General features: G+C 44.0%; 1 protein-coding gene across 2 annotated transcripts in view; it reads right to left on the bottom strand.

Moving 5' to 3' along the window:
• Window positions 1-24,631, bottom strand: part of pik3cb (phosphatidylinositol-4,5-bisphosphate 3-kinase, catalytic subunit beta) — a 200,074-nt gene that overhangs the window by 62,875 nt on the left and 112,568 nt on the right. For both annotated transcript variants that reach the window (XM_078563678.1, XM_078563679.1), the window contains exons 6-11: window positions 19,757-19,924; window positions 17,845-17,934; window positions 9,233-9,478; window positions 7,330-7,426; window positions 7,081-7,211; window positions 2,278-2,331 (exon numbers count right to left, since the gene is read on the bottom strand). In XM_078563678.1, the coding sequence (XP_078419804.1) occupies window positions 2,278-2,331; window positions 7,081-7,211; window positions 7,330-7,426; window positions 9,233-9,478; window positions 17,845-17,934; window positions 19,757-19,924 (786 nt within the window). The remainder of the gene's footprint in view (window positions 1-2,277; window positions 2,332-7,080; window positions 7,212-7,329; window positions 7,427-9,232; window positions 9,479-17,844; window positions 17,935-19,756; window positions 19,925-24,631) is intronic.

The following is a 24,631-nucleotide window of genomic DNA, read 5'->3' as shown; positions in this document are numbered from 1 at the left end:
CTCACAAAAGCACTCCTTACTGCACCAAACATGGCTTGCTCAATTTCTCACACTAGCTTTTTTCCCTCCTCCTACATTCACTCCTCTCCCAAAGGCATGGATTCCTTTCTGAACTACAGTTTCATGGACTTGTCTGCAGCCTTTAACATGATTGAGTACAGTAGCCTCTTGTGAGGCCTCTCCTTCATTTTCCCGCTCGGTGGAACCGCCCTTTCGGAGTTCCAATCTCACCTTATCAAAGCATCTGCAGCAACGTCTTCTCTTCCTGCCCCTGCATCATTACCTCTGGAGTCCCCTAAAGCTCTATACACATCCCTCATTTATATGATGTCCTCAGTAACATAATCTGAAAAAAATGGCTACGGTTCCACAGGCTTTCTCTACATGTATGTTGAAGTCAGCCATCTCTATCTCTCCATGACCTCTCTCAACCCTTCCACTGTCTGCACTGTCATACTGCTTGCCTGATACCCTGTCCTTGATGTCCTGCAATTAATCGTCAGGAAGACCGAAGCTATTGTCTTCCATCTCTGCCAAAATGTCTGTATTTCGCCATCGATTCCATTCCCCTTCTCTGGCCACTGACCCTGGTCAAATCAAACAGTCCACTCCCGCTGCATCCTGTTTGACCCTGAGGTGAATTTCAGACTCGTATCTATTTCATAGTAAAGGCTCCCTACTTCCACCTCCATCTCAGCCTCAGCCCATCTGCTGCAGAAATCTTCACATATCTTTGTCACCTCCAGAAATGACTACCCCAATGCTCACCTTGCCAGCTTCCTATATTTTGCCCTCCATAAACTGAAGCTCATCCAAACTCACCTGTCCATATCCTAACATGTACCTAAGTCCTGCTTACCCATCACCCCTGTGCTCATTGACCTCCATTGGCTCCTGGTCTCCCAGTGTCACCAATTTAAAATTCTTATCCACGTGTTCAAACCCCACTTCATGCTGCAGCTATACCACATATCAGCAATTCCTTTTTGTGGAATGTGAAACTTATTAAAAGGAACTCTCACGTTCTGGGCCCCACACCCTTCCTGACAGAAGGGGCTTGGCATACAACCAGCTCCTCAGCCTATTTGTCTGACATGAGTTACTAGAAAGGGCATGGCAGCAAGAAAACACACAGGGAATTGTGTCTAAGTCAAGGTTACAACTCCCGGGTGCTATCCAGTAACTGCTAGTTGAATTGCTAGAATAGGACTGAATCAGACATCAGAGATTCAGTGACTTGGACAAGGTATTGGAGGGTGGCTGTTATTTCAGTCACTGAGTTTAGGACGGATATTATGGATCAAACTTCAAAAGTGGCAGTGGATAATAAATGCCATATTGCAATCTGCTCATAAGTAAAAGTCCACTTAAATGAAAATCGTCGTTTGGTAGTACAGAACTTGAGTATTGCTGAAAAAAGGAGACATTTTGTCAAAGCTTTTCATCTTGCACTCATCAGGACAATTTGCTAGAAAATATCAATAGCAACAACTGATTGGTTGGCAAGTAGACTCTGATTGGTAGAGACTTCCCCCGACATTGACATTCTTGTGAAAAGCTTCGACAAAATGCCTCTTTTTTCAGCAATAATTGAAAATCATTATTTTTTAAATACCTAAGGTTCCACTTTGCTGCTATTTGCAATCCTTAATTCAAATTACTGAATAATTCAATTTCTTTTAGTACAAATAAATCCTAAATTATCAGGGTTAGAATGGAATAGTGTACTCATTTTTAACAATATCATTTTTGTTTCTTTCAGGCAGCATCTAATTTCGATACTATCGGACTATCTTTGTGTGACTCTGCCTGCTGACACTGAGCTTCAGTACTTACGATTGAGTTTGGAGAATTGGCTTGTTTTAGTCCCCTGCTCATCACCAGCAAGTCCCTAACAAATTACCAATCACATTTCATGTTTCAAATAGGCATCCAAATCTTATAATCGAGATTCAAGTTGGTTTGATTACAAGATCCAGGTAGCTGCATGAAGGTCATCATGATCAACGAATATTGGTGTTTATTGTAACTTCTTTATAGATGACACAAATCTACATTCTTTAAAGTGTATCTCAGATTAACAATTTTTGTACCTATAATAATAACTGCATGAAATATACTACATTCCCATGAAATGGTCAGTGCCACCTCACAACAGAATAGGGTGTTGATAACATTACAATACTCTAGTTTGCTGCAGTATAATTAAGCTGATGAGCACTAGATGGCACCACAGCATGCTCTGCTACTCTCACTCTTTTCAAGCTCTGTACTTACTGCTGTATTTAGTGTGTCGTTGCTTCGTGCAATCTCTGCCGCCTTCTCCAATATCTTTTTTGTTGGACAGGGGAAGGAGAGAAAGAAAAAAAAGTAAAATACTTAAACTTTCAAACCACAAACATTTCTGCTTTAGCTATACAGCGATCCAAACACTGTCTGGGCTTCATTCAAAGATGGGGTCTGTCCAAGCAATCATGACAATAGAGCTTCCTGTATTAGCTCATTTTTCTATCCACTATTCAGATTTTCCTTTGCTAGACACAGAAGCGCTCCTCAACTTACTGAAATAGCACACACACATGATACAAAAAAAATTACACCTCAGATAAACTTCAGCCCTGTCTGGTTTCCAATGCATCAGGGTCAAGTAAACACGCCATTCAGTTCCAAAATAAGGTCACAGATCTGAATCGGTAACTGTTTCTCTCTCCACAGATGCTGCCAGGCCTGTTGAGTATTTGCAGTTTTTTCTTCAGATTTCAGGCATCCGCAGTATTTTGCTTTTGTGCACATTTAAGGACTTGCTTTTTGTTCTCCAATTACTTAGCTTTTTATGTCACCATTGTTTTCGTACCTGAGTTATTTTAGAAGCCAGGCATTCAATAATGCAGAAAAGATCAGAAAATGTACCTTCCCTTTGCAGTTCTGACAAAGGATTTACACATAAAATGTTACCCTGTCTTCTTGCTCTCCAGATAACAAAAGGAATAGGGATTGAGTACTAGCAACAGAATAAAGGAGGAAATTAGAGAGCATTTTCCACCCCCCCCCCCATATGACCAAAAGACATAGGAGCAGAAATTAGGCCATTTGGCCCATTGAGTCTGCTCCGCCATTCAATCATGGCTGATAAATTTCTCAACCCCATTCTCCCGCCTTCTCCCCGTAACCTTTGATCCCCTTACCAATCAAGAACCTATCTATCTCCGTCTTAAATACAATCAATGACCTGGCCTCCACAGCCTTCTGTGGCAATGAATTCCATAGATTCACCACTCTCTGGCTAAAGAAGTTTCTCCTCATCTCTGTTCTAAAAGGTCTTCCCTTTACTCTGAGGCTGTGCCCTCGGGTCCTAGTCTCTCCTACTAATGGAAACATCTTCCCCACGTCCACTCTATCCAGGCCTTTCAGTACTCTGTAAGTTTCAATCAGATCCCCCCTCATCCTTCTAAACTCCATCGAGTATAGACCTAGAGTCCTCAACCGTTTCTCATATGTTAAGCCTTTCATTCCTGGGATCATTCTCGTGAACCTCCTCTGGACCCTCTCCAGGGCCAGCACATCCTTCCTGAGATACGGGGCCCAAAATTGCTCACAATATTCTAAATGTGGTCTGACCAGAGCCTTATAAAGCCTCAGCAGCACATCCCTGCTTTTATATTCTAGTCCTCTCGAATTAAATGCCAACATTGCATTTGCCTTCCTAACTACCGACTCAACCTGCAAGTTAACCTTAAGAGAATCCTGGACTAGGACTCCCAAGTCACTTTGCACTCCAGATTTCTGAATTCTCTATGCCTCTATTCTTCCTACCAAAGTGCATGACCTCACACTTCCCCACGTTGTATTCCATCTGCCACTTCTTTGCCCATTCTCCTAACCTGTCCAAATCCTTCTGCAGCCTCCCCACCTCCTCAATACTACCTGTCCCTCCACCTATCTTTGTATCATCTGCAAACTTAGCCAGGATGCCCTCAGTTCCTTCATCTAAATCATTAATGTATAAAGTGAAAAGTTGTGGTCCCAACACTGACCCCTGCGTAACTCCACTAGTCACCGGCCGCCATCCTGAGAAGGACCCCCTTATCCCCACTCTCTGCCTCCTGCCAGACAGCCAATCTTCTATCCATGCTAGTATCTTGCCACTAACACCATGGGCACTTAGCTTACTGAGCAGCCTCCTGTGCGGCACCTTGTCAAAGTCCTTCTGGAAGTCCAAGTAGATAACATCCATTGGCTCTCCTTTGTCTAACCTACTCGTTACCTCCTCAAAGAATTCTAACAGATTTGTCAGGCATGACCTCCCCTTGATGAAACCATGCTGACTTTGCCCGATTTTACCGTGCACTTCCAAGTATTCTGAAATCTCATCCTTAATAATGGACTCTAAAATCTTACCAACGACCGAGGTCAGGCTAATTGGCCTGTAATTTCCCATCTTTTGCCTCTCTCCCTTCTTAAACAGGGGGGTTACATTAGCGATTTTCCAGTCCTCTGGGACACTCCCTGACTCCAGTGATTCCTGAAAGATCACCACTAGCGCCTCCACTATCTCTTCAGCTATCTCCTTCAGAACTCTGGGGTGTAATCCATCTGGTCCAGGTGATTTATCCACCTTCAGGCCTTTTAGTTTTCCTAGCACCTTCTCCTTGGTAATGGCCACCATACTCACCTCTGCCCCCCAACTCTCTTCAACTTTGGGGATGTCACTCGTGTCTTCCACTGTGAAGACTGATGCAAAGTACCTATTCAGTTCCTCCGCCATTTCTTTGTTCCCCACTACTACTTCTCCAGCGTCATTTTCCAGCGGCCCAATGTCCATTTTTGCCTCTCTCTTACCATTTATATATCTAAAAAAAACTCTTGCAATCTTCTTTTATATTACTGGCTAGTTTACCCTCATATTTAATCTTCTCCCTCCTTATTTCTTTTTTAGTTGTCCTCTGTTGGTCTTTGTAGGCTTCCCAATCCCCTGGTTTCCCACTGCTCTTCGCTGCATTGTATGCTTTCTCTTTAGCTTTTATGCTGTCCCTGACTTCCCTTGTCAGCCATGGTTGCCTTGCCCTCCCTTTAGTATGCTTCTTCATCCTAGGGATGAATTTTTGCTGTGTCTCCCAAATTACTCCCAGAAACTCCTGCCATTGCTGTTCCACTGTCTTTCCTGCTAGGCTCATCTCCCAGTCAATTCTGGCCAGCTCCTCCCTCATGCCTCTGTAGTTGCCTTTATTCAACTGTAATACCGTTACATCTGATTCCAGCTTTTTCCTCTCAAATTGCAGGGTAGATTCTATCATATTATGGTCACTTCCTCCTAAGGGTTCCTTCATCTTAAGCTCCCTTATCAAATCTGCCTCATTACACATCACTAAATCTAGAATTGCCTGTTCCCTAGTGGGCTCCACCACAAGCTGCTCCAAAAAGCCATCTCGTAGACATTCCACAAATTCCTTTTCTTGGGATCCACTACCAACCTGATTTTCCCAGTCTATCTGCATATTGAAATCCCCCATGATCACTGTAACCTTGCCTTACACGCCTTTTCTATCTCCTGGTGTATCTTGTGCCCCACATCCTGACTACTGTTCGGAGGCCTGTACATAACTCCCATTATGGTTTTTTTACCTTTGCGGTTCCTCAACTCTACCCACACAGATTCTACATCATCTGACCCTACATCATTTCTTGCTATCGATTTAATTTCATTTCTTACTAACAAAGCAACCCCACCCCCTCTGCCAACCTGCCTATCTTTTCGATAGGATGTGTATCCTTGGATATTTAGCTCCCAGTTCTGATCCCCTTGCAGCCATGTCTCCGTAATGCCCACCACATCATACCTGCCAATTTCAGTCTGCGCCACAAGCTCATTTACCTTATTTCGTATACTGCGTGCATTCAGATACAACACCTTCAGTCCTGTATTTCCCGTCCCCTTTCTCAAAAAGAGGGGGTAATTTTCACCTTCTGTGTCTGGGTTGTAATCTGGCAAAGTGAATCACTTTAGAATCAACTAGGCACCAATGATTGGGCACCTTCTCCCCCAGATTATCAACCAAGCATTGAAGCTGAAAATAGAAAATACCTCCCAGAGAAACACAAAGAGAAAAAATGCTTCATTGTTATTCAGACAGAGATTGTAACATTTAAAATTAAATTAGATTGATATTTTGAAAGGAACAACATAAAGGAGACATGGGAAGGACAGGAAAACGGGGTTACACTAAACTACCTCAAGTTGAAGAGCTGGCACCAGCACAGGAGTTAATGACCAACCGACCTCCTTCAATGCTATAATCGTTTCCATTCAATGAAATGCTGAGGGGTCTGAGTTGTTTTTCTAAGACTTGTTGGTTTTAATTTCAGACAATACCGAATGCCATTTTTAAAAGCAATGCATAATAGACCCTAAAAATATTAAAGGCTAACTATTTCATATAAATTGCAGATTACAACATGTACTATCTTTAACACAGAGGAAAAAAAATTACTACTCGTTCTAGCCATAATTTTTCATTCACTTTGGTAATGAAATGTTTGGTGTTTATAGATGCAAATTCCTCACCTCTCCAGGACCACTGAGAGGTGCGGAGCAAAGGACGGGCAAAGAAAGGGAGAATATTCCCAGATTATTCTTACTGACCCCCATTAGTTAGTTACTGTTCATGGTGGTGACTAGGTGATGTAGAAAGGAAGGACATTGCTCTTTTATTAGTGAGGGCTGGGAAGGAATCTGACTACACAGAGTGGTGGGCGGGGTAAGCTGAAAAGAATCTGCATGGTTGGCTAAATTGAGAAATGGATGAGAGAAATGAAGTAAAGGTGCTCTTCTGAAGCTGAGGTGAAGCTTTACTTTGCATCTGGTTGTGCTGCACTTCACCTCAGAATGCTCAATAGGATGAGGCAGCACTAAAAGACAAAGGCATAAATTTCCGTCCTTAATAAAGCCCTAGATCAGCATAAGGCTTCACCAAAATTTTGGAGGAAAGGGAGAGAAACAAATTGCAAACACAGGTAATAGCAACTTCCTATAGGTATGTTAAAAAATAAATCTCATGCATTCAAGATAAAAGTTAAGCCTACCTTGTCAAACGCAGGATAGAAAACTGCTGACTTACTATATTCATGGAACTGAATATGTAAAGATGTAGCATTCTCAGTGTATGGGTTGGACTGTATTGTACCCATTGGGTTCAGCATTTCTTCCAGTTCATCTGAAACCCAGGATAACTCATTTGTGAATCACTTGTATTTTGGAAATGAGATTCTGAAGACATAATGGTTATCTTTTCACAATTAGTTGGTATAAGGTGCACAAAGAAGAACACTTACCAGGAAAAGATGACCAGCAGTGCAATGAGAGATCACCACTCTTCAGCTGTCCCCTGAAGTCAAATATCATAGTGTTTACCCATGCAATTGGATAGTGCTAATGGAAAAGGAAGGAAGGATTCACATTTATATCATGTCCTTCACAATCTTAGAGCATACTAAAGTGCTTTATAGCCAATAAACTATTGTTAATGTGTGGGTTACTGTTATATAGGTAGATATAGCAGCAGCAGTTTGGTGGGGACATGGGTGAAAATTATAGAGAAAATTATGCTTTAATTGTACAGAACCTTGGTCAGACTCAATCTGGGAGTACTGAGTTTGGGCACTGCACTCCAAGAAGGATATATTGGCCTTAGAGTAGTTAAATGTAGATTCAACAGATTATACTGGAGCTTAGTTGGTTTAATTATGATGACAGGTTGCATAAATTTGAGATTACAGAGGTGGGAAGGGTGTGGCCTTGACCTAAAAGTCAATTCTATGCATTGGTCACACACTGAGGAACGTTACGATTGATGTTAGAAAGTTGTTCAGTTTGTGCTTCTAGCTCTTTCTGTATATACTCTCACCTATTTCCTCGCCAGATCTGAGGCAATGACAGGTTTAATTCCTTCCTCTGTCCAACAAGAAGACCACAGGAAAATGAGACAGTACAGAACATGGATTTGGGAGTACAAATACGGGGGAGTAAATTAGCAAGAAAGTGGTCATTCAGTGGGTGTGAAATTTAGTGATCAACTGCTGGTATGGCATTGTTTATCCACTAGATGGAGGGCTGGCCAGCTCTTGTCTAAGTCTAAAAACAAAAAGCTAAAAGCTACTGCGGATGCGGGAAATCCAAAACAAAACAAAAACAGAATGGAAGGCATTCTTAATTAGCACTTTTCTTAGATAATATCACCACCTTCAACACCTCTTTGATCCTTTTGTCTGTGACATCTTTTGATTATCTGCTCCTATCACTGCTTGCTTACCTCCACAATCATCCCACCCTCAACTTCTCTCTCCCCCCGCCCCCCCACCTTAGACCAGCTTATATTTCACCCTTCTCCTAACTATACTCAGTTCTGCCGAAGGGTCATGAAGACTCGAAACGTTAACTGATTTCTTCTCCACCGATGCTGCCAGACCTGCTGAGTTTTTCCAGGTAATTCTGTTTTTGTCTTGTCTAAGTCTCCTTGTTAGCAAGGAGGAAGTGTAAATTGGAGAAGCGAGCCTACCAGGAATTAAATTCACAGGCCTCTAATACTGTCTCAAGCCACACAGCACATGATTGAGACAAATAACTCATAGGCTCTCCAAAACAAGGCTTGAGTTGTGCCTTGCACAATTATAGCTTATGCAATCGCAAGCGATTTAAAACTAATATGCATCATCATTAAGAATGCATTCACACAAGTGTAGCATTGGTGTAAAGTGGTTTCAGCTTTATACCAATGCTAAACTTTTTTTTGGAGTATGTAAGAAACGATAGACTAAGCAGATCCTGAAGGAAAGCAGTTCAAGACTCTCTCTTCTCGCAGTCCTCAGAACACTTCATTCTGGTGACAACAACGGCAACAAGCTGCATTTATGTAGAGCCTTTAATATAGTAAAATGTCTTGAGGCTTTTTACAGGAGCATATCAAACTAAATTTAATATTGAGCCACATAAGATGTCAGGGTAGGTGACCAATAGCTTGGTTAAAGAGCTAGGTTTTAAGAGGCGCCTTAAAGGAGGGGAGAGGCAGAGTGCTTTAGAGATTTAGGTGCAAGCCCAGGTTTCAGGCTACAATTACAATTTAACTGCAATGCCTTCACAAAGTAAAACCACTTACACAGATGCTACAGTTAACCATGTAAATGCAGCCTTAGCAGGACTACTAAGGTGTAAATGAGGTTAAAAAGTTGGGAAACTGACCACTTTTCCTGCTTTACGAATGGTCTGGTATTTGGCCACGTTCTTTGTCGTTTTCTGTTTCTTCACTTTATCTACCATTCCATACACGACAAAGCAAAGTCGGGACATTCTTGGCAGGTCACAGATGTTAATTTCAAAGTCCAGTGTCTCGTTCCAGGTAAGGTCATTTTTTCCAGAAACCTCGCTGCTTGCAACAGGTTTACAAAGGAGCTCAGTTCCATGGAAAATCCCAGCCCTGACTTGAACCTACAGCAAACAAAAAAAGTACATGAATAAGAGTTGGACTGTGACAAAATGCAAGGGGCTGTTTCAGAATTACAGTGCAATTTCATGGAAGGATTACACATGATTTTATCCACAAACAAATCACTGCAATGGCACACGCCTCATTTGGTAAGACATTACAGCAGATAAACTTAACCAAACATCCACATTCTTGCCAAGTTTGGCTGTAATCTTGCAGCTTCTCATTCCTTTTTTACCTTTAAACAGGGATTCCAGGATTGGAATCAGCAAATAAAAATGGAAAATTGGGCTTGAATTCCTAATTCAAAATAACTGTAGGTGATACAAACTTGCATCAAGCATTCTATTAAATGGGTAACTAAATCAAGAATGATTGACATTTGCCAATCTGGTCTTACATTCAATTAGTTTGTGGGGGGCTTTCACAGGTTGGGGGTGAAATTCTCTCTGTTGGTTATGAGTATGAACACAGAACAGGGAATCCTATTCCATACTGACACTGACATTTTAGCCAAAAGTGACTGACTGGCGGGAGGTGTGCTATTGCTCTGACCCCTTTCCTCCTCACTCAATGATCCAACCGACAAATACGCCCATTTTAATGTTACTTGTCATTTCTTTCCAATCTAATAGGAAGAACATTGACACGGTGTCAAAAATGTGTCCTTCTTGACCACAGTTTGGGATGTCCTGTGGTTGTGAAAGGCACGATACAAAATCAAGTCTTTTCTCAAGCCTTTTTCCAATTTAGAAGAACATGCAGTGCAGTTGAAACTTGAAGAGGGATTTTAATTCCCCGCCCATCGTACACGGTTAAAACAGCCCGGGTGCAATTATACCTTGTAGTCGCCAACTGTCCCACCCGCTATCATAATTACTACGGGCAGGAATTTCCAGCCCCGCCATCGGCGGGCATCAGCGTGGACAGGATGGGAAAATTTGGAGTGTGGCCAAAAGTAAATTCCAACTCAGGAGTGTGATGGAATATTTTCCACTTGCCTGGATGAGTGCAGCTCCCACAACACTCAAGAAGCTTGACATCATCCAAGACAAAGCAACCTGCTTGATTGGCATCACATCCACAAACATTCACTCCCTCTGCCACCAACGCACAGTGGCAGCAGTGTGTACCATCTACAAGATGCACTGCAGGAATTCACCAAGGCTCCTTAAACAGCACCTTCCAAACCCACGACCACTACCACCTAGGAGGACAAGGGCAGCAGATAGATGGGAACACCACCACCTGGAAGTTCCCCTCCAAGCCAGTCACCATCCTGACTTGGAAATACATCGCCATTCCTTCACTGTCACTGGGTCAAAATCCTGGAACTCCCTCCCTAACAGCACTGTGGGTGTACCTACACTACATGGACTGCAGTGGTTCAAGAAGGCAGCTCACCACCACCTTCTCAAGGGAAATTAGGGATGGGTAATAAATGCTGGCCTAGCTAGTGACACTCACATCTTGTAAATGAAATAAAGAAAATCCTGCCCTCTGTAACTTTTTTTTAGGTCAAGGCCCTATCATCTTTTTAGGACCTCAATGTAATATTAGTATAAAATAGCAGAAGTTCCACTCAACACTGAACCCTCTGAGTAAAAGCTAGCAGGATTGATTTCAGAAAGCCACTGGAAGCAGTATTTAAAAGGGCACTCAGATTTAACAGATTTGGGTGTGTTGTTCTGCTTTGTGGATTTCCAAGGGATGTTTGAGCTTCGAGATTGCTTGTCTCTGATTTTTGCTTTGCCTTACTCGCCCTGAGGAAAACAGTTTGGTGTTCCAGATACAAAAGATTTGATGTGTGGATTGGTCTGGGGGCTCCCTACAATAAATGCCAATGTCTTCTGCATCATTGTTGTTTGCTGCATCTTACATCACCTGGCAGTCCAGAGAGGATTGCATTTGAAGAAAACAGAGCAACAATGACAGTCATCATCTCACGAAGAAGACTTGAGGGAAGGTGAGGAAGAATTAGAAGGAGAACCACTGGATGCCAGACGGGAGTTAATAGCAGAACACTTTGTGCGGCCTGCTCACTCCCTTTCCTTGAAAAGTTACACCAAACCCCACCCTACAAACAGTTTTTATTACATCATTCACCAAACTCTTAATCCTGCGTCAAAGAACACTGGACTGGCTTTTGTGCTAGAAATAGCAGTGAGACAGCCAGCATCATAGCTATTATGGAGTAAATTGAACAGAAACTTTCCACATCCATATATGCACAATTAAATACAGAAATCAGGAAGTTACTGTCCAATTGGTCTGGTTCCTCCACAAGCTTCAGTATACTAGTACCTCGCTGAGAAATCTAGTATTCAAATACAGGAAGGGTGTAAAGTTGCTGTACTTTAACCAATAGTTCGACACCAAACATCTTCCCGTTGGCGTGCGGGGGCGGGCCCTACACGCCGACGCGTAAAATGACGGACGGAGACGTTGGACGAGTGTCCCAACGTCACTGCGCGCCACCTCGATGTTTCGGTGGGCGGGCACGCAATGGTCTCCGATGCGCGCCTGCCATTAATTAAGGGGCCACTTAAGGCCCTTGAGGCACCAATTGATGGTGATTTTTCAGGGCTTGTGCGATCTTCAGGTCGTTGCACGGGCGCAATGGGCAGGCAGGTAGGAGACATTTGTATAAACCTCATCCACAGGCGGGATAAGAGGGCTCACTGGGGTCGCGAATGTGCTCAGTCAGATATTTAATTTGGAAAGTTACTGCTACTTGCCTGTGTGAGCAGAAATACTTCAAAACTCATAACAACTGCTTGGACAGGACTCTCAACCTTCAGATCAGCACTCTACAGTGAAGATCCTTTTTGGGGTCTGCAGGTTGCAGGAAGTCTTCGCTTAGCCTTGGAATGGGAGTTGTGCTCTCCAATGGAGGCACCTCCTCTGAGGAGGAAGGGAGGGCCAGAAGGGGGAGGAGGCCAGGGGTGCAATTCAGCCTCCAGGGGAGCCACCTTTGGGAGGACAGGCGCAGGCACAAGGGGCGCAGGGCCAACAGGAAGTCCAAGGCGGAAGGGGCTGCAGAAGACACCACTATCCTGCTGCCAGGGTAGACAGATAGCGAAGCAGCTACCTCAATATGTCTGAGATGCAGTGCCAAAGGAGACTCTGTCTCTCAATGGAGACAGTCAATTATATCTGTCAGGTGATAGGCCCTGAGATCTCCACTAACTGTGTGGGTGGACACCACATGCCAGTGGCTCTAAAGATCACAGCTGCCCTCAACTTCTATGCCTCTGGCTCTTTCCAGGGCTCAGTGGGTGATCTTTGCGGTGTCTCCCAATCAGCTGTCCATACTTGTGTCAAGCAGGTTACAGACGCTCTGTTCAACCGTGCATTGATGTTCATCCACTACCGTTGGGACCAGGCAAGCCAGACAGAGCGAGCAAGAGGCTTTGCGGCCATTGCTGGCTTCCCCCGCGTCCAGGGCGCAATAGACTGTACACATGTGGCCATCAAGGCGCCAGCAGGTGAGCCCGGTGCCTTTGTCAACAGGAAGGGCTTCCACTCCATGAACGTGCAGATAGTGTGTGATCACAGGATGCTGATTCTGCAAGTCTGTGCAAGGTACTCAGGCAGCTCCCACGATGCCTACATCCTCAGACACTCCCAGGTACCTGGGCTCTTCAGTGCTCCAGCCTGGCTTGATGGATGGCTGTTGGGTGACAAGGGCTATCCCCTCAGAAGGTGGCTCATGATGCCTCTCCGCCATCCAAGAACAGAAGCTGAGCAGCAGTACAATAGGAGCCACGCCTCCACAAGGGCTGTGGTGGAGAGAACAACAAAGGAGATAGGTCTTCTCAAGATGCACTTCCGATGCCTGGGCCATTCAGGGGTGCACTCCAGTACCCCCCAGATCATGTGTCACTGATAGTGGTTGCATGCTGCGCTCTCCAGTCTTGCGCCGGAAAGAGGCGACGCTGTGGATGAAGATATCGACGCAGTTGCTGTGGCTGCACACGATGAGTCCAGCAGTGAGTCTGAGGATGAGCATGCACAGGGAAATGCTGAGGGGGTAGACGCTGACCCGGGCATACTGCAGGGAGGCAGGGACACCCGGGAGGCTTTAATCCAATGAACCTTCAGCTAGCACACCACAGATGGACCTCCAACACAAGCCTGTGCTGCAGGCTCCATACTCATTACCTGAGTGCTACATCTGCCTGGATAGGAACATTAACTAAGAGCCTTGTTAATAAAGCTCAATGTCACACAACTCATAACATCATGGGTAACCATCCACCTGCAGAGGAAAAGAGGCACCCTCAGCCATGGTGACATGTGTAAATTTAATGATACAACAAAATGATCTTAAGGAAACAAAATGACAAAGGTGTTAAACAGCTCACCAACTAATCATGACCTCATTGAGGGCCAACACAAAAACACCAGTGAGAAACCCGTGGTGTGCCTAAAGTGCCTAAAATTTACGCTTTTGGGTGCTACGTCTAGGTGCTGCCCCCTCGCTGGCACTGGCATCTGAGACAGCCTGCTCACTGTGCTGTCCTGTTGGCCTCGATGACCTTGGCGGTTGTCCTCTAGCCCATGGAGCCTGGGAGGGAGCAGCCAGTTCCACAGCTGGCATCTCCCCAGTCGTCGGAGCCTTATCGGATGCAACGGTCACTGGCAGAGGGGCGGAGGAGCTGCCCTAAGAGGAGCCCGCAGAGACGACAGGCAGCTGCTGCGCCGACATGAGATCGCTATGGACCTCCCTGCTCACAGTGGATGGATGGGCACCGAGCTGGGAAACTTGGTGCCCAGATCATCTCCCACACTGGCACTGACCAGCTGAGGTCAATGCCGATGTGAGGGCTTGCTGGTCCAAGCGCATCCCCAGGAAGCCCTGATTGGTCTCCTGGAGGAGCCTCTCCATGAGAGTCGCCACTGTCTCCATGGAGGAAGCATGGCGCTCGGATATGAGGTCCACTGCACTGGCGATGGTCCACGTGGACTCCTCCACCACGGAGACCAAGCCAAGCATAGCCTCATGTACCTCCGCCAGATCCTCCCGCACACCCTGCTGGACTTCCAGCATCTGCTGCCTCAGGGACGACTCCAGAGGCCCATCATCAGTCACCGACTGAGCATGTTCCTGGTCCCCTGCAGTCCTCTGACTGCTGGCGCCATGGGCACTCTGTGTCTCCGCCAGCTCCTTCAGCAACTGTGAAGTGCCCTCACCGCTGTGCCCTGGGACACTAGCCGATGATCTAATTCCCACTGAAGTGCTAGTATCTGCACTGGTGCCTCCCTGGCAGAGATGGTGTGACACTGGTGGGTCAGAGACTTCAGGGCCCATTCAAGTGTATTTGTATTTGAACGGTGTGCTAAGTCTTAAATACTAACAAAAACCTCTCCAGCACTGAAAATCTTCTTTAGCTGGTGAAAGGCTGTTGATGCTGCTCATCTTGGGATCCTGAAGATGCATTTGACTTGCAACCTTTAGAAACACAAGCCAGAGAAGGGTCAGCTGCAAACTGCAGCACTTTGGCCACTGCCAGGGAAGTAGAGTCCAGCTGGCTTTCTGGCACCAAGGAGGATATTGGTTAAGACATAGGAAGGGAGGAGATGGTCTGACATTCTGGAACCAGGCAACAGTAAAGGATAGCCAGAGGACATGAGAAACAGATGGGAAAAGAAGAATAAAGGTTCAGAGAGAGCGAAAAACAACAAAAGAGATAGGCCAGAATTTTCTGTGCCCGCTGGTGTCGGGCATCATGGCGGGTGTAAGCGGACAATATGGCAGGAAGGCCAAAAATCCGTTTCACACTGTTGTGAAACCAGTGTACAATCGTCAGCTCTGCCCATCCATGGCAGGCCATGCTTTCTGCCACCGCTTGTTGGGAACTTCATTGTAATACATCTGCATATCATTATAAGCCCAACTTGGGGGAATCATCCCCCCACGCTGTATCATCTGAGCATGCCAACAGTTTCACAACTGAACATAAGCGACATGCATTTGATAAGCTGCACTTCACTCGGGACTTCGAGGTTTGTTTGCCTACTTGCTTCAGGCAGCACTCAGTCATCAGCACCAGGCTTCACCACATCAGTTTTAGGGGGGATCACGGGCAGGTCTCTGTTTATGAGACCAGACATAAGGTAGGGTGGCTTTTCAATGGCTGCAGGGCTATGGCTTGTTTGGGGAAGGGGGACAATTGGCCTCAAGCAAGGGAAGAGGCTTCAGGGCTAGGGCATTACTGGGGAAGGGGGTATCCCAGGGTGTGTGTGGGGACACATGTTGATCTGTGCAAGTGGCCTCAAGAGGGTGAGGGCTGAGGGGGCAGTCTCCAGAGGAGATGAGGCCAGGTGGAGATGTGACGGTGTGTGTGTGTGAGAATGAATGGTGATGTCCCTTAACCTGGCAGTGAGTGAGATGCCAGTGAATATGTGATGGGCTTGCGAGTGTGACTTTAGAGTGATGAGACGGTTGCCTTACCCTGGCGCCATGGATGAGATCACTCATCCATTTTCTGCACTGGATGGCCAACCTCTTCTGTGCAACATTGACACTGACCACTTCTGCCACCACCTTCCAAGCTGGAGTGGTGAGACTGATGTGGCTCCTGAGGCCATCGCGGACGGCTCCAATAGTGTCCAGAAGGCATCCCAGGGATGCGTCACTGAATTGGGGGGTTGCAGTCTTCCTGCCTTTCGGGGCCATGTTTTCTGGCAGCAGTCCTGGGCTGGGAGCACTGAGAGATGTGCACGTGGCTGCACTTTACAAGTGGCACCCGGCATAAGGAAGCGGCGAGGTGACAGTGTGGCTGGCGAATCAGAGGCCGTCCACCAGTGAAATGGCATGTTTTCGGCAATGCATGATTAATGAGGCAGTATTAGGACGACATGGTGTGAAGAGCCGCTATTGTGGCTGGTGGGTAAAACGTTCTTTTTCCTGCCTGCTACTGCACTTAGTGCAAATCTGGAATGATTCCACCCATAGAGGGAAAATGCAAATCAACTGGTCCAAGTTATACTACCGGCTACTGCATTTCTCCTTCAAGAGGTGAGAGAAATGTCTGCCCACTAGAATCTAAATGCATCTTAAATGTGACTACAAATAGAGGTTCAACAATATGTTGCCTCTCACGAACATTAAATAAATATTCAGCGTTGACTTACCGAGAACTTCCTATTAGGTTGCAATTATATTCCTGTTAGACCTTGAAAGTTGTTGTAGTCCCAGGACCATAGGCTGCTCTCTCATTACAGGGAGACAACTGGTGGTAAGTTCAACCTGAGGGTCACCACATCTCAGGCGAGGGGCGAGGTTGAGAGGCCGGGGCCTTCATGGATGACCTCAGCCGGTACGGGAATTGAACCCGCGCTGTTGGCGTCACTCTGCATCACAAACCAGCCGCCCAGCCGACTGAAATGTTAGGGCTTACACCTGGAGCTTACTATGCTTCGAGTGACTTTGCACTTACTTACATTACACAGTTTGTGACAATGCAAAAAGATATTTTACATTAGCACTGAGTAATGCAACTAGTCTGTGAGTGCACATGGATACGATTGCTAGATGCTGCTGCATACAATTATTTGAGGCTCTACTTCCTAGAATGAAGAACAGAGATGCCTCCCCGATAATTTACAGTGAGCTAATTTTGAATATTGCAGAAAATAAGAGCATAAGCTGGAATGTCATATTGTATAATGTTATGAGACTGTAATCCTGGCACATTCACTCACTAATAGACTGGAATATCAGGGCCTGAGTATTGTAGCCCTATCCCTGCTGCCAGATTGGCAGCTAGAATGCTAGGAATGGAACCTCACAAAATTACCCCCATAGTATAAAATCCATTATAATATCTACAGAAGACTAATAATAAAACATGATCTGAGTAATTTAAACTGACATTCTTGTATCAAGGTAAAGTGGTTCCAGGCAATCAAGTGACTCAAAATGACACCAGAACTCAATAGTCAGAAATCTGGCTATTGAATGCACTAAAGAATGAAATATCAAATTGCCTCTAGTTGGGGATGGTGTCAGTACTTGAAGTTAAAACTAGGTGTAGTACAGATTGAGTTACGTCAGCAAAGACACACTTTAAAAGTGCTCAGGCAATCCATCAGTCACCATAAAAGAGGAAAAAAAAAATCAGTTACAATGTTAGGAGAAAGTGGATGCTCTCACCCTGCTTTAATATTACAATGTAGCTGTCCAGAGAGCAAAGCTTTATGTATATCTCCAAGCCCTCAAGGGATCCACTGTAACTAAGCCCAGTTTAAAGCGTGTGCGACAGTACAAGAATACTATACACATATGACACCCTTATATCAATTTCAATTTAGAATGCACATTATCACCATTCAAATTTAAGACTTTATCTATGCTACTTACCCGCAGTGCTTCATCAGCATTTATTTTGTTCCCTCGAACAAGAACCATCTTGAAAGGAATATTTATATCCCAAACATTACCTGCCATTTGCTGGAAAAAAGGATATAGAAAAGAAACAAATAAAGGAATTATTTACATTAAAATAGTAACTTTTAAATAAGGCAACCAAAATAAAAAACTCTGCCAAGTTAAATCTGTTTGCTGTCAGCATTTTCAATTTAAGAATTCAGGTGTTGAAGGAAACTTAACTATGGTTTCCAAGCAAAGTATCTAAACTAAAGCAAAGCTACTAACAATGCATTTAAAATAAAGTGAACCATTGTGAATCAAGGGAGTGGTGCATTTCTAAGTCGCATAATTTCTACCAGTTATTTTACACCAATTTCAGCTTTGGTCTATTAGTTATATATGGTAAATAAGCTATAAAGCTGCTTCAGGAAGCATATAAAAAGCACAGCTGGCAAAGTGTTTTTGCATGACTCTGCTGTTAACAAGGAAGTCATAAATAACACATGATATGTCAGGGAATTACTGCAGGAGTCATTTTTAGCTAAATTCAGTTGTACTTTTGGGGGAAAATGCAGAAAGGAGGAAATTTGTTAGAAATACATCAAATTTCTGATGGTGCTTTAATGCTCCAAATTAAGGACAAGAAGCAGATTACAGAGACTGGTTTTTAAATCACCCCAAAAGATAATTTTCAAAAAAATACTTTCTATACAATGAAGTATGGAAACAGACAAATTTTCTGCAAGGTCAACGTTGTGCACTCAACACTTAATTCTGGACACAATGGGACAATTGCCTGATATGCTGTATGTATCATTGAATGCAGCAAATCTATTTTCAGACATTTCCTTCCACTCATGAACCTATGTTCAATGATGTAAAATGTCTAATACAATAACTGTGCTTTGACTGATTGGCAATGGAAACCATAGGTTCTCAGTGAACTACACTTTAAAAAAAAAACACTTGTCATTTGACAGCCACAAACTCTTGCCAAAAAGCATTGCCATTTTATACCAAGCTAAAAAATTATATTTATGTAATGCTTACAGCAACTTCAAATTATCCCAAAGTGCTTTACCTCCAAGGATGCACTTCTGAACATCCCATAAAAAGCAACGTGATAATGATCATATCATCTGTTTAAAGGTATTGGGCAAAGATAAATATTGGTCAAAGCATTAGGGAGAACGCCCCTGCTTTTCTTCACAATAGCACCATGGGATCTTTTACATCAACTTCAGAGGGCAGGTGGGCCTCTGTTTAATGTTTCATCTAATGGGTGGCACTTTCAATAGTGCAGCACTTAGAATGCTGCTTTCAACCGATATTTCAGCTCAAGTCTTCGGTTGTAGAGGTGACATTGCTATCAACTGAGCCGTAGCTATCATTGACACTAGCTGTAAGGTAAGGAAGTTTTTTACCAGATCTCCAGGTCACAATATATTCTTAGTCCTGAATGCAACTAATTGAAATAGTTTCATAATGAATATTGCCAAGAGTAATTCAATATATTTTAGCACAGTAATTACACCACAGTTATTTTTTCAACTTGTTCTCTCCTTTCTTCCCCCTTCACAAGCCATTAGGTTCTTTGTGAGTTATACCTTCATGGGCAGCCCATCTGTCCGATAATATCTGACATCAACAAGTGCAGCTTCTGACAGGGGTCACCAGGTAGTGATCGTGAATAAAATCACACCCCAAACCTAGAAGCATAAAGTCCAATCATAGTATCCCTACCACTTTTCTGGCAGGGGTCAGATAATGCAGCACAGACCTGGGATAGACAGACTTAAATCCTTACCGTTGCATGTTTGACTTCCAGCACAAATTGAAATCACATTATTTTAAATGATGTATATAAAAGCAAGATGTTCCTGCTGCTTCCTCAATTACTTACAGAAATGGTCCGTTTTTTGGGTGGCAAAGGAAGAGGTGCCATGGATAATTTCCGATGCAAGGCAATACCAATAGCGCACATTTCGCGATCACACATCTCCTTAATGGTGCTGCAGTCCACTAGAGTCAGCTGAGGGTGGATTCCTTTCAGCACACAATTTCTTATGTACTGAAAAATATAGAAAGCAAGGGTTAATGGGATGCCTTGTTCTTTTAACACACAACAGCAGCTTTCTTCCCCACATTCAGAAGCACAGACTCAAAGTACAAGATGTGCAGACAGTGCAGTGATCAAAAAAATAAGCTGTAGGATTCAGGTGTGTAAATGAAACGTACAATATGTAAATAGAAATTTAGAGGATGGTTGATTACAATGAAGCTCAGTGCATTATAACATTGATGGATTAGTAATTAAATGAATAGGTTAAAGCAATTGTAACAGGTAACAGGGAAATATATAATATTTCAAAACTTGGCAGATGATGGGATCTATGGAGTGTATGTCACTTCACAAAGTAAACTGACCACACTCAGCTCTACCTAACCATCACTTCTCTTGACTTCTCCACTGTTGCTTATTATCAGACTGCTTATCAACATCCAGAACTCGACGAACGGGATTTTAAAAAATTCATTCAAGGGATGTAGGCGTCGCTGGCTGGGCCAGCATTTATTGCCCATCCCTAATTGCTCTTGAGAAGATGGTGATGAGCTTCCTTCTTGAACTGCTGCAGTCCCTGTGGTGTAGGTACACCCACAGTGCTGTTAAGAAGAGAGTTCCATGATTTTATCCCTGCGACCATAAAGGAACAGCGGTATATTTTCAAGTCAGGATGGGTAATGGCTTGGAGGGGTGGTGAACTTGAAGGGTGGTGAATTCCCTCCAATTAAATATTGGGAAGACTGAAGCCAATGTTTTCGGTCCCCGCTCCATACTCCGTTTCTCTAGCTAATGACTCCAGCTGCTTCATTGTTAACGTTCTGAGACTAAGCCAGTCTGTTCGCAATCTTGGGTGTTAGATTTGACCCCGAAATGAGCTTGGTAACAAATATTTGTGCCATCACTAAGAATGCCCATTTCTACCGCTGAGACATGTCCCAACTTTACCCCTGTCTCAGCATATCTCCTACAGAAGCTCTCACTTATGCCCTTATTACCTCTAGCCTTGACTATTCCAAAAGCACTCCTGGCTGGTCTCCCATATTCTACCCTCTGTAAACTTGACAGTGTCCAACTCCAGCCCATGTCTTAACTCACGCCAAGTCCTGTTCACCTAACACCCCTGTGCTCGCTTGCTTGCACTGGCTCACGGTCAAGGAACATCGTGATTTTAAAATTCTTGTTCTTGTTTTCAAATTCCTTTGTGGCCTGGCCCCCTCCCTATATCTAATCTCCCCCAGCCCCATAAGCCTTCAAAATATTTGCACGCATCTAATTCTGGACTCTGGAGTATCCCTGATTTTAATCACTCCACCATTGGTGACCATTCCTTCAGCTGCTCTGGTAACCCCCCCCTACACCTCTCTGCCTCTCGACCTCACTTTCCTCCTTTACTACAATACTTAAAAGTTTTGGTCATCTGAGCCGATATCTCCTTATGGGTCTTGGCATTATGTTTTCTTTTATATTGCTCTTGTGAAACACCTTGGGACATTTTATTAAGTTAAAGATGTTATACAAATATAAGTCGTCGTTAAGTTAGATGAGTACTGTTGAATTCAGACATGCTGGCCTGGATTTTCATCCTCGAGATGGATATGGGATGTCAGGAAAATTCCCAGCTCGGCCCGCCCACCTCCGGAGAAAGTGCCTAGAAAGGCGGTATCTTCATTGCTGGGGGGCGGGTGCGGGCTGGAGTCGAGCCAGCCGACCCGGGAAGAAGTACAGGTGCAGCCACAGGGACTGCCAGGTGCCAAGGTGCGCTGTTTAAAAGGTCCACCTCCATGCCGCGGGACTTTGTCCCAGTTAAAGTGAAAACACAAAGGACCCTCAAAGCCCTTTCACCCTCCAAACACGCCCATCCATGCTCTCTCATACCCAACCCATCCCCAAGGTCCCTCATGCTAAGCTCTGCCCTTCCACCCACACCCCTATGGCCCCTCAAGCCCCCTATGCCAAGCTATGGCACTAGCATGCCCATTGTTTCTAGAAAGTGTACAGTGGCTCAATGAACCCAAAAGTGTATAGTGGTATTTGTAAAAAAAATGAACTTTGAAAAAAGTAATTAATTGATACCTTTCTCTTATCTTTGGAAAAAAAAGTCTGCACTACAATCTAACATTCATCCAGCCCCTTTAAAGTCTCAAAAACCACAAACCCTTGAAACAAACATTGTGAAATTGATAGCAGAGATCAGAGGCCCTGAGCTGTCAATCAAACAATATTTCCTCTGGGGAGCTCAGGCAGCTGTTAAAATACTGGAACACCTGCTCCCTATAGGAAACATTGTTTGGTTTGCAGCTCAGTCTCTCTGATCTCTGCTGTCAATTTCACAATGCTCATTTACACAAGTTGAGTGGCTTCAATGATTTGTGTTTTTTGAGACTTTAAGGGTCTAAATGATGGACACTTTTATTAGTCTGTACTGTAGACTTTTTTTCAAACAGAGAAAATTATCAATGAATTACTTGTTATCAAAGCTCTTTTCTTCCCACACATCCCATCATAATCTATAGGGTTCGTTGGTTCTAGAACGTGTACAGTGACTCAATGGGTATGGACTTGCCATAGCTTTGCATAGTGACATGAGGGACCACAGGGGGTGGGTGGAAGGCATAACTCAGCATAGAGGGCATGAGGAGAACCTTTTGAAATTACCTTTTAAAAGGTCATTTCATGCAGACTAGGGTTAACAACTCCCCAGAGGGGCCATGAATCATGGCTCTTAAAAACCTGGCCTGACTCCATGAAAATTGCAGAGGAGTAAGGCATGCTTATGTCTGCAATGGAGCCAGCCAGGTCAGGTCTGTTGGATGCGGGCTTTTGACAGGAACCAGCCCATGCCCTTTAAAGGCACTCCTAAAAATCAGACAGCCCAGGAATGGGGTCGGGAATCCTGGAATCGGGATCTGCCTGCCATTTTTAAAGGGCTCCTGAGTCAACCCAACTTGGTGAAAATCCAGGCCACTATATTGCTGCAGTTGTTGGCACACCAATACAAAGCAGAGGAATACTGGACACCTGCAAGCCTATATTTTCTTGGGTCCTATCAGCTGCCCCTGGGTGTTCATTTAAACACAGCGCCAAAGTCTTCCTATTTTCTAGTAGGAGGATATGGGCCCCCTCCTTTCAGAGCAGCTTGACTGCAATAACTGCACGATTCACAATACGGAGACAGCAGTACACGGACATTGAGGGTCTCCATTTGTCGACAGCTCTCCTGGCAGTATAGTAATACCCTCAGCAATTAAGTCATTGAACTGTAATTACTGGAACATGTGAGCATATAAAATTAGTTGAGAGGATCCCACTGGGGATCAAGACTAAAATTATCTGGTATTTAACAGCAGGAATCATTTTAACATAGCTGATGCTGGTCGACCACTCACAGTAGACATAGGGTCACTGATTGACTGTCAGAAGATATTAGATGCAGAAACGTACAGGTAGTTAATAATGACAAGAGTGCAGCAGAAATCTGCTCTAAAGTTCATTTGTTCTAAAGCTATAGCTCCCACCACTCCACCTTCTATAATTCAACTCATGTGTAATTTAGTAGTGGCTATATAAAAGTGGACCGAGTGTCTGAATAATGCACAAGATCAGTGAGAGGAAAGCAGAGAGAGAGAGATTGTGGAGGTTGTTTGCTCTAACTTGGGGTTGCAATTTAAACTACATGTACTATTTCATAACCACATTTCTACATTTATATAACACTAGTTAAAGGATTATAATGCCAGGGACCATGCATTTTGTACCGATCTTGCTGGATGTGGGAGTTACTGGATAGTTTGAGCATCCAGGACAAACATACTTACCTCTAGTATGTGTTTATTCAATCTCAGTAATGCAATTTGAGGAACAACAGGAGAAACTCTGTCACATATGGGGAGTGCAAACGCTCTCTGGAACACAGAGTCCAAGAGAGGGCTCAACCTACAGACAGCGCGATGGAGGGTGAGGATTGGGAAGAGGTGATCATCCACTGTGGTGGGAACAGATGTAGGAAGGAAGCAAAAGGGGAGACTGAGGGCATCCCCTGGTCAAATGAAGTTTCAATACTGAGTACTTGATCAAAAGGGTGGGATAGGACAGCCATCAGGAATACAGTGAGACCATGGCAAAAGTAGCTGCTGACATGGACAAAACAGGTGAATGTAGAAATGCAGTGGTAGAAGAGTACACAGTAGGTTTTGTGCTACAACCATAAGTATCGAATGGTGTGTGGCCTAAAGGACAAAACAGACTGGATGCAGAAAACAAGGAACTATGTTGAGCTAATACAAGTCCTTACTCAAGCTCCAGTTAGCATATTGTGTATGGTTTAGGCAATCCACTGGAAAGGGATAGGAAAACAATCAAAAAGATGCAGTACAAATTCATTAGGATGTTACAAGGGATAAGGGATTACCAATATGAAGAAAAGCTTGAGAAGTTAAGAGTGCTTTTTCTCCACTGGAGCAGAGAAGACTAAAAAAGGTGCCCTGACAAGCCATTCAGGATTTGGAAGTTATAAATTAGGCGAATAAGGATCGATTTTTTTATTTAATGAGATGATAATGAGGTGATTTAAATTTAAGATAACCATAAATAACTGAAATGGAATTAGTTGAATAAATCTTTTTATGCAATACGAATAGATTGCAGAATTGTTTAAACAGAATCCCTAAATTTTTTTTAAAAGGGAAGTAGATAGCTGCTTAAAGAGACTCGGGG

The sequence above is a fragment of the Cetorhinus maximus genome, chromosome 19 (genome assembly GCF_964194155.1).
Source record: "Cetorhinus maximus chromosome 19, sCetMax3.hap1.1, whole genome shotgun sequence".
Taxonomy (NCBI): Eukaryota; Metazoa; Chordata; class Chondrichthyes; order Lamniformes; family Cetorhinidae; genus Cetorhinus; species Cetorhinus maximus.
The sequence above is the reverse complement of the archived record's forward strand: the minus strand, read 5'-3'. Positions and strand labels throughout refer to the sequence as shown.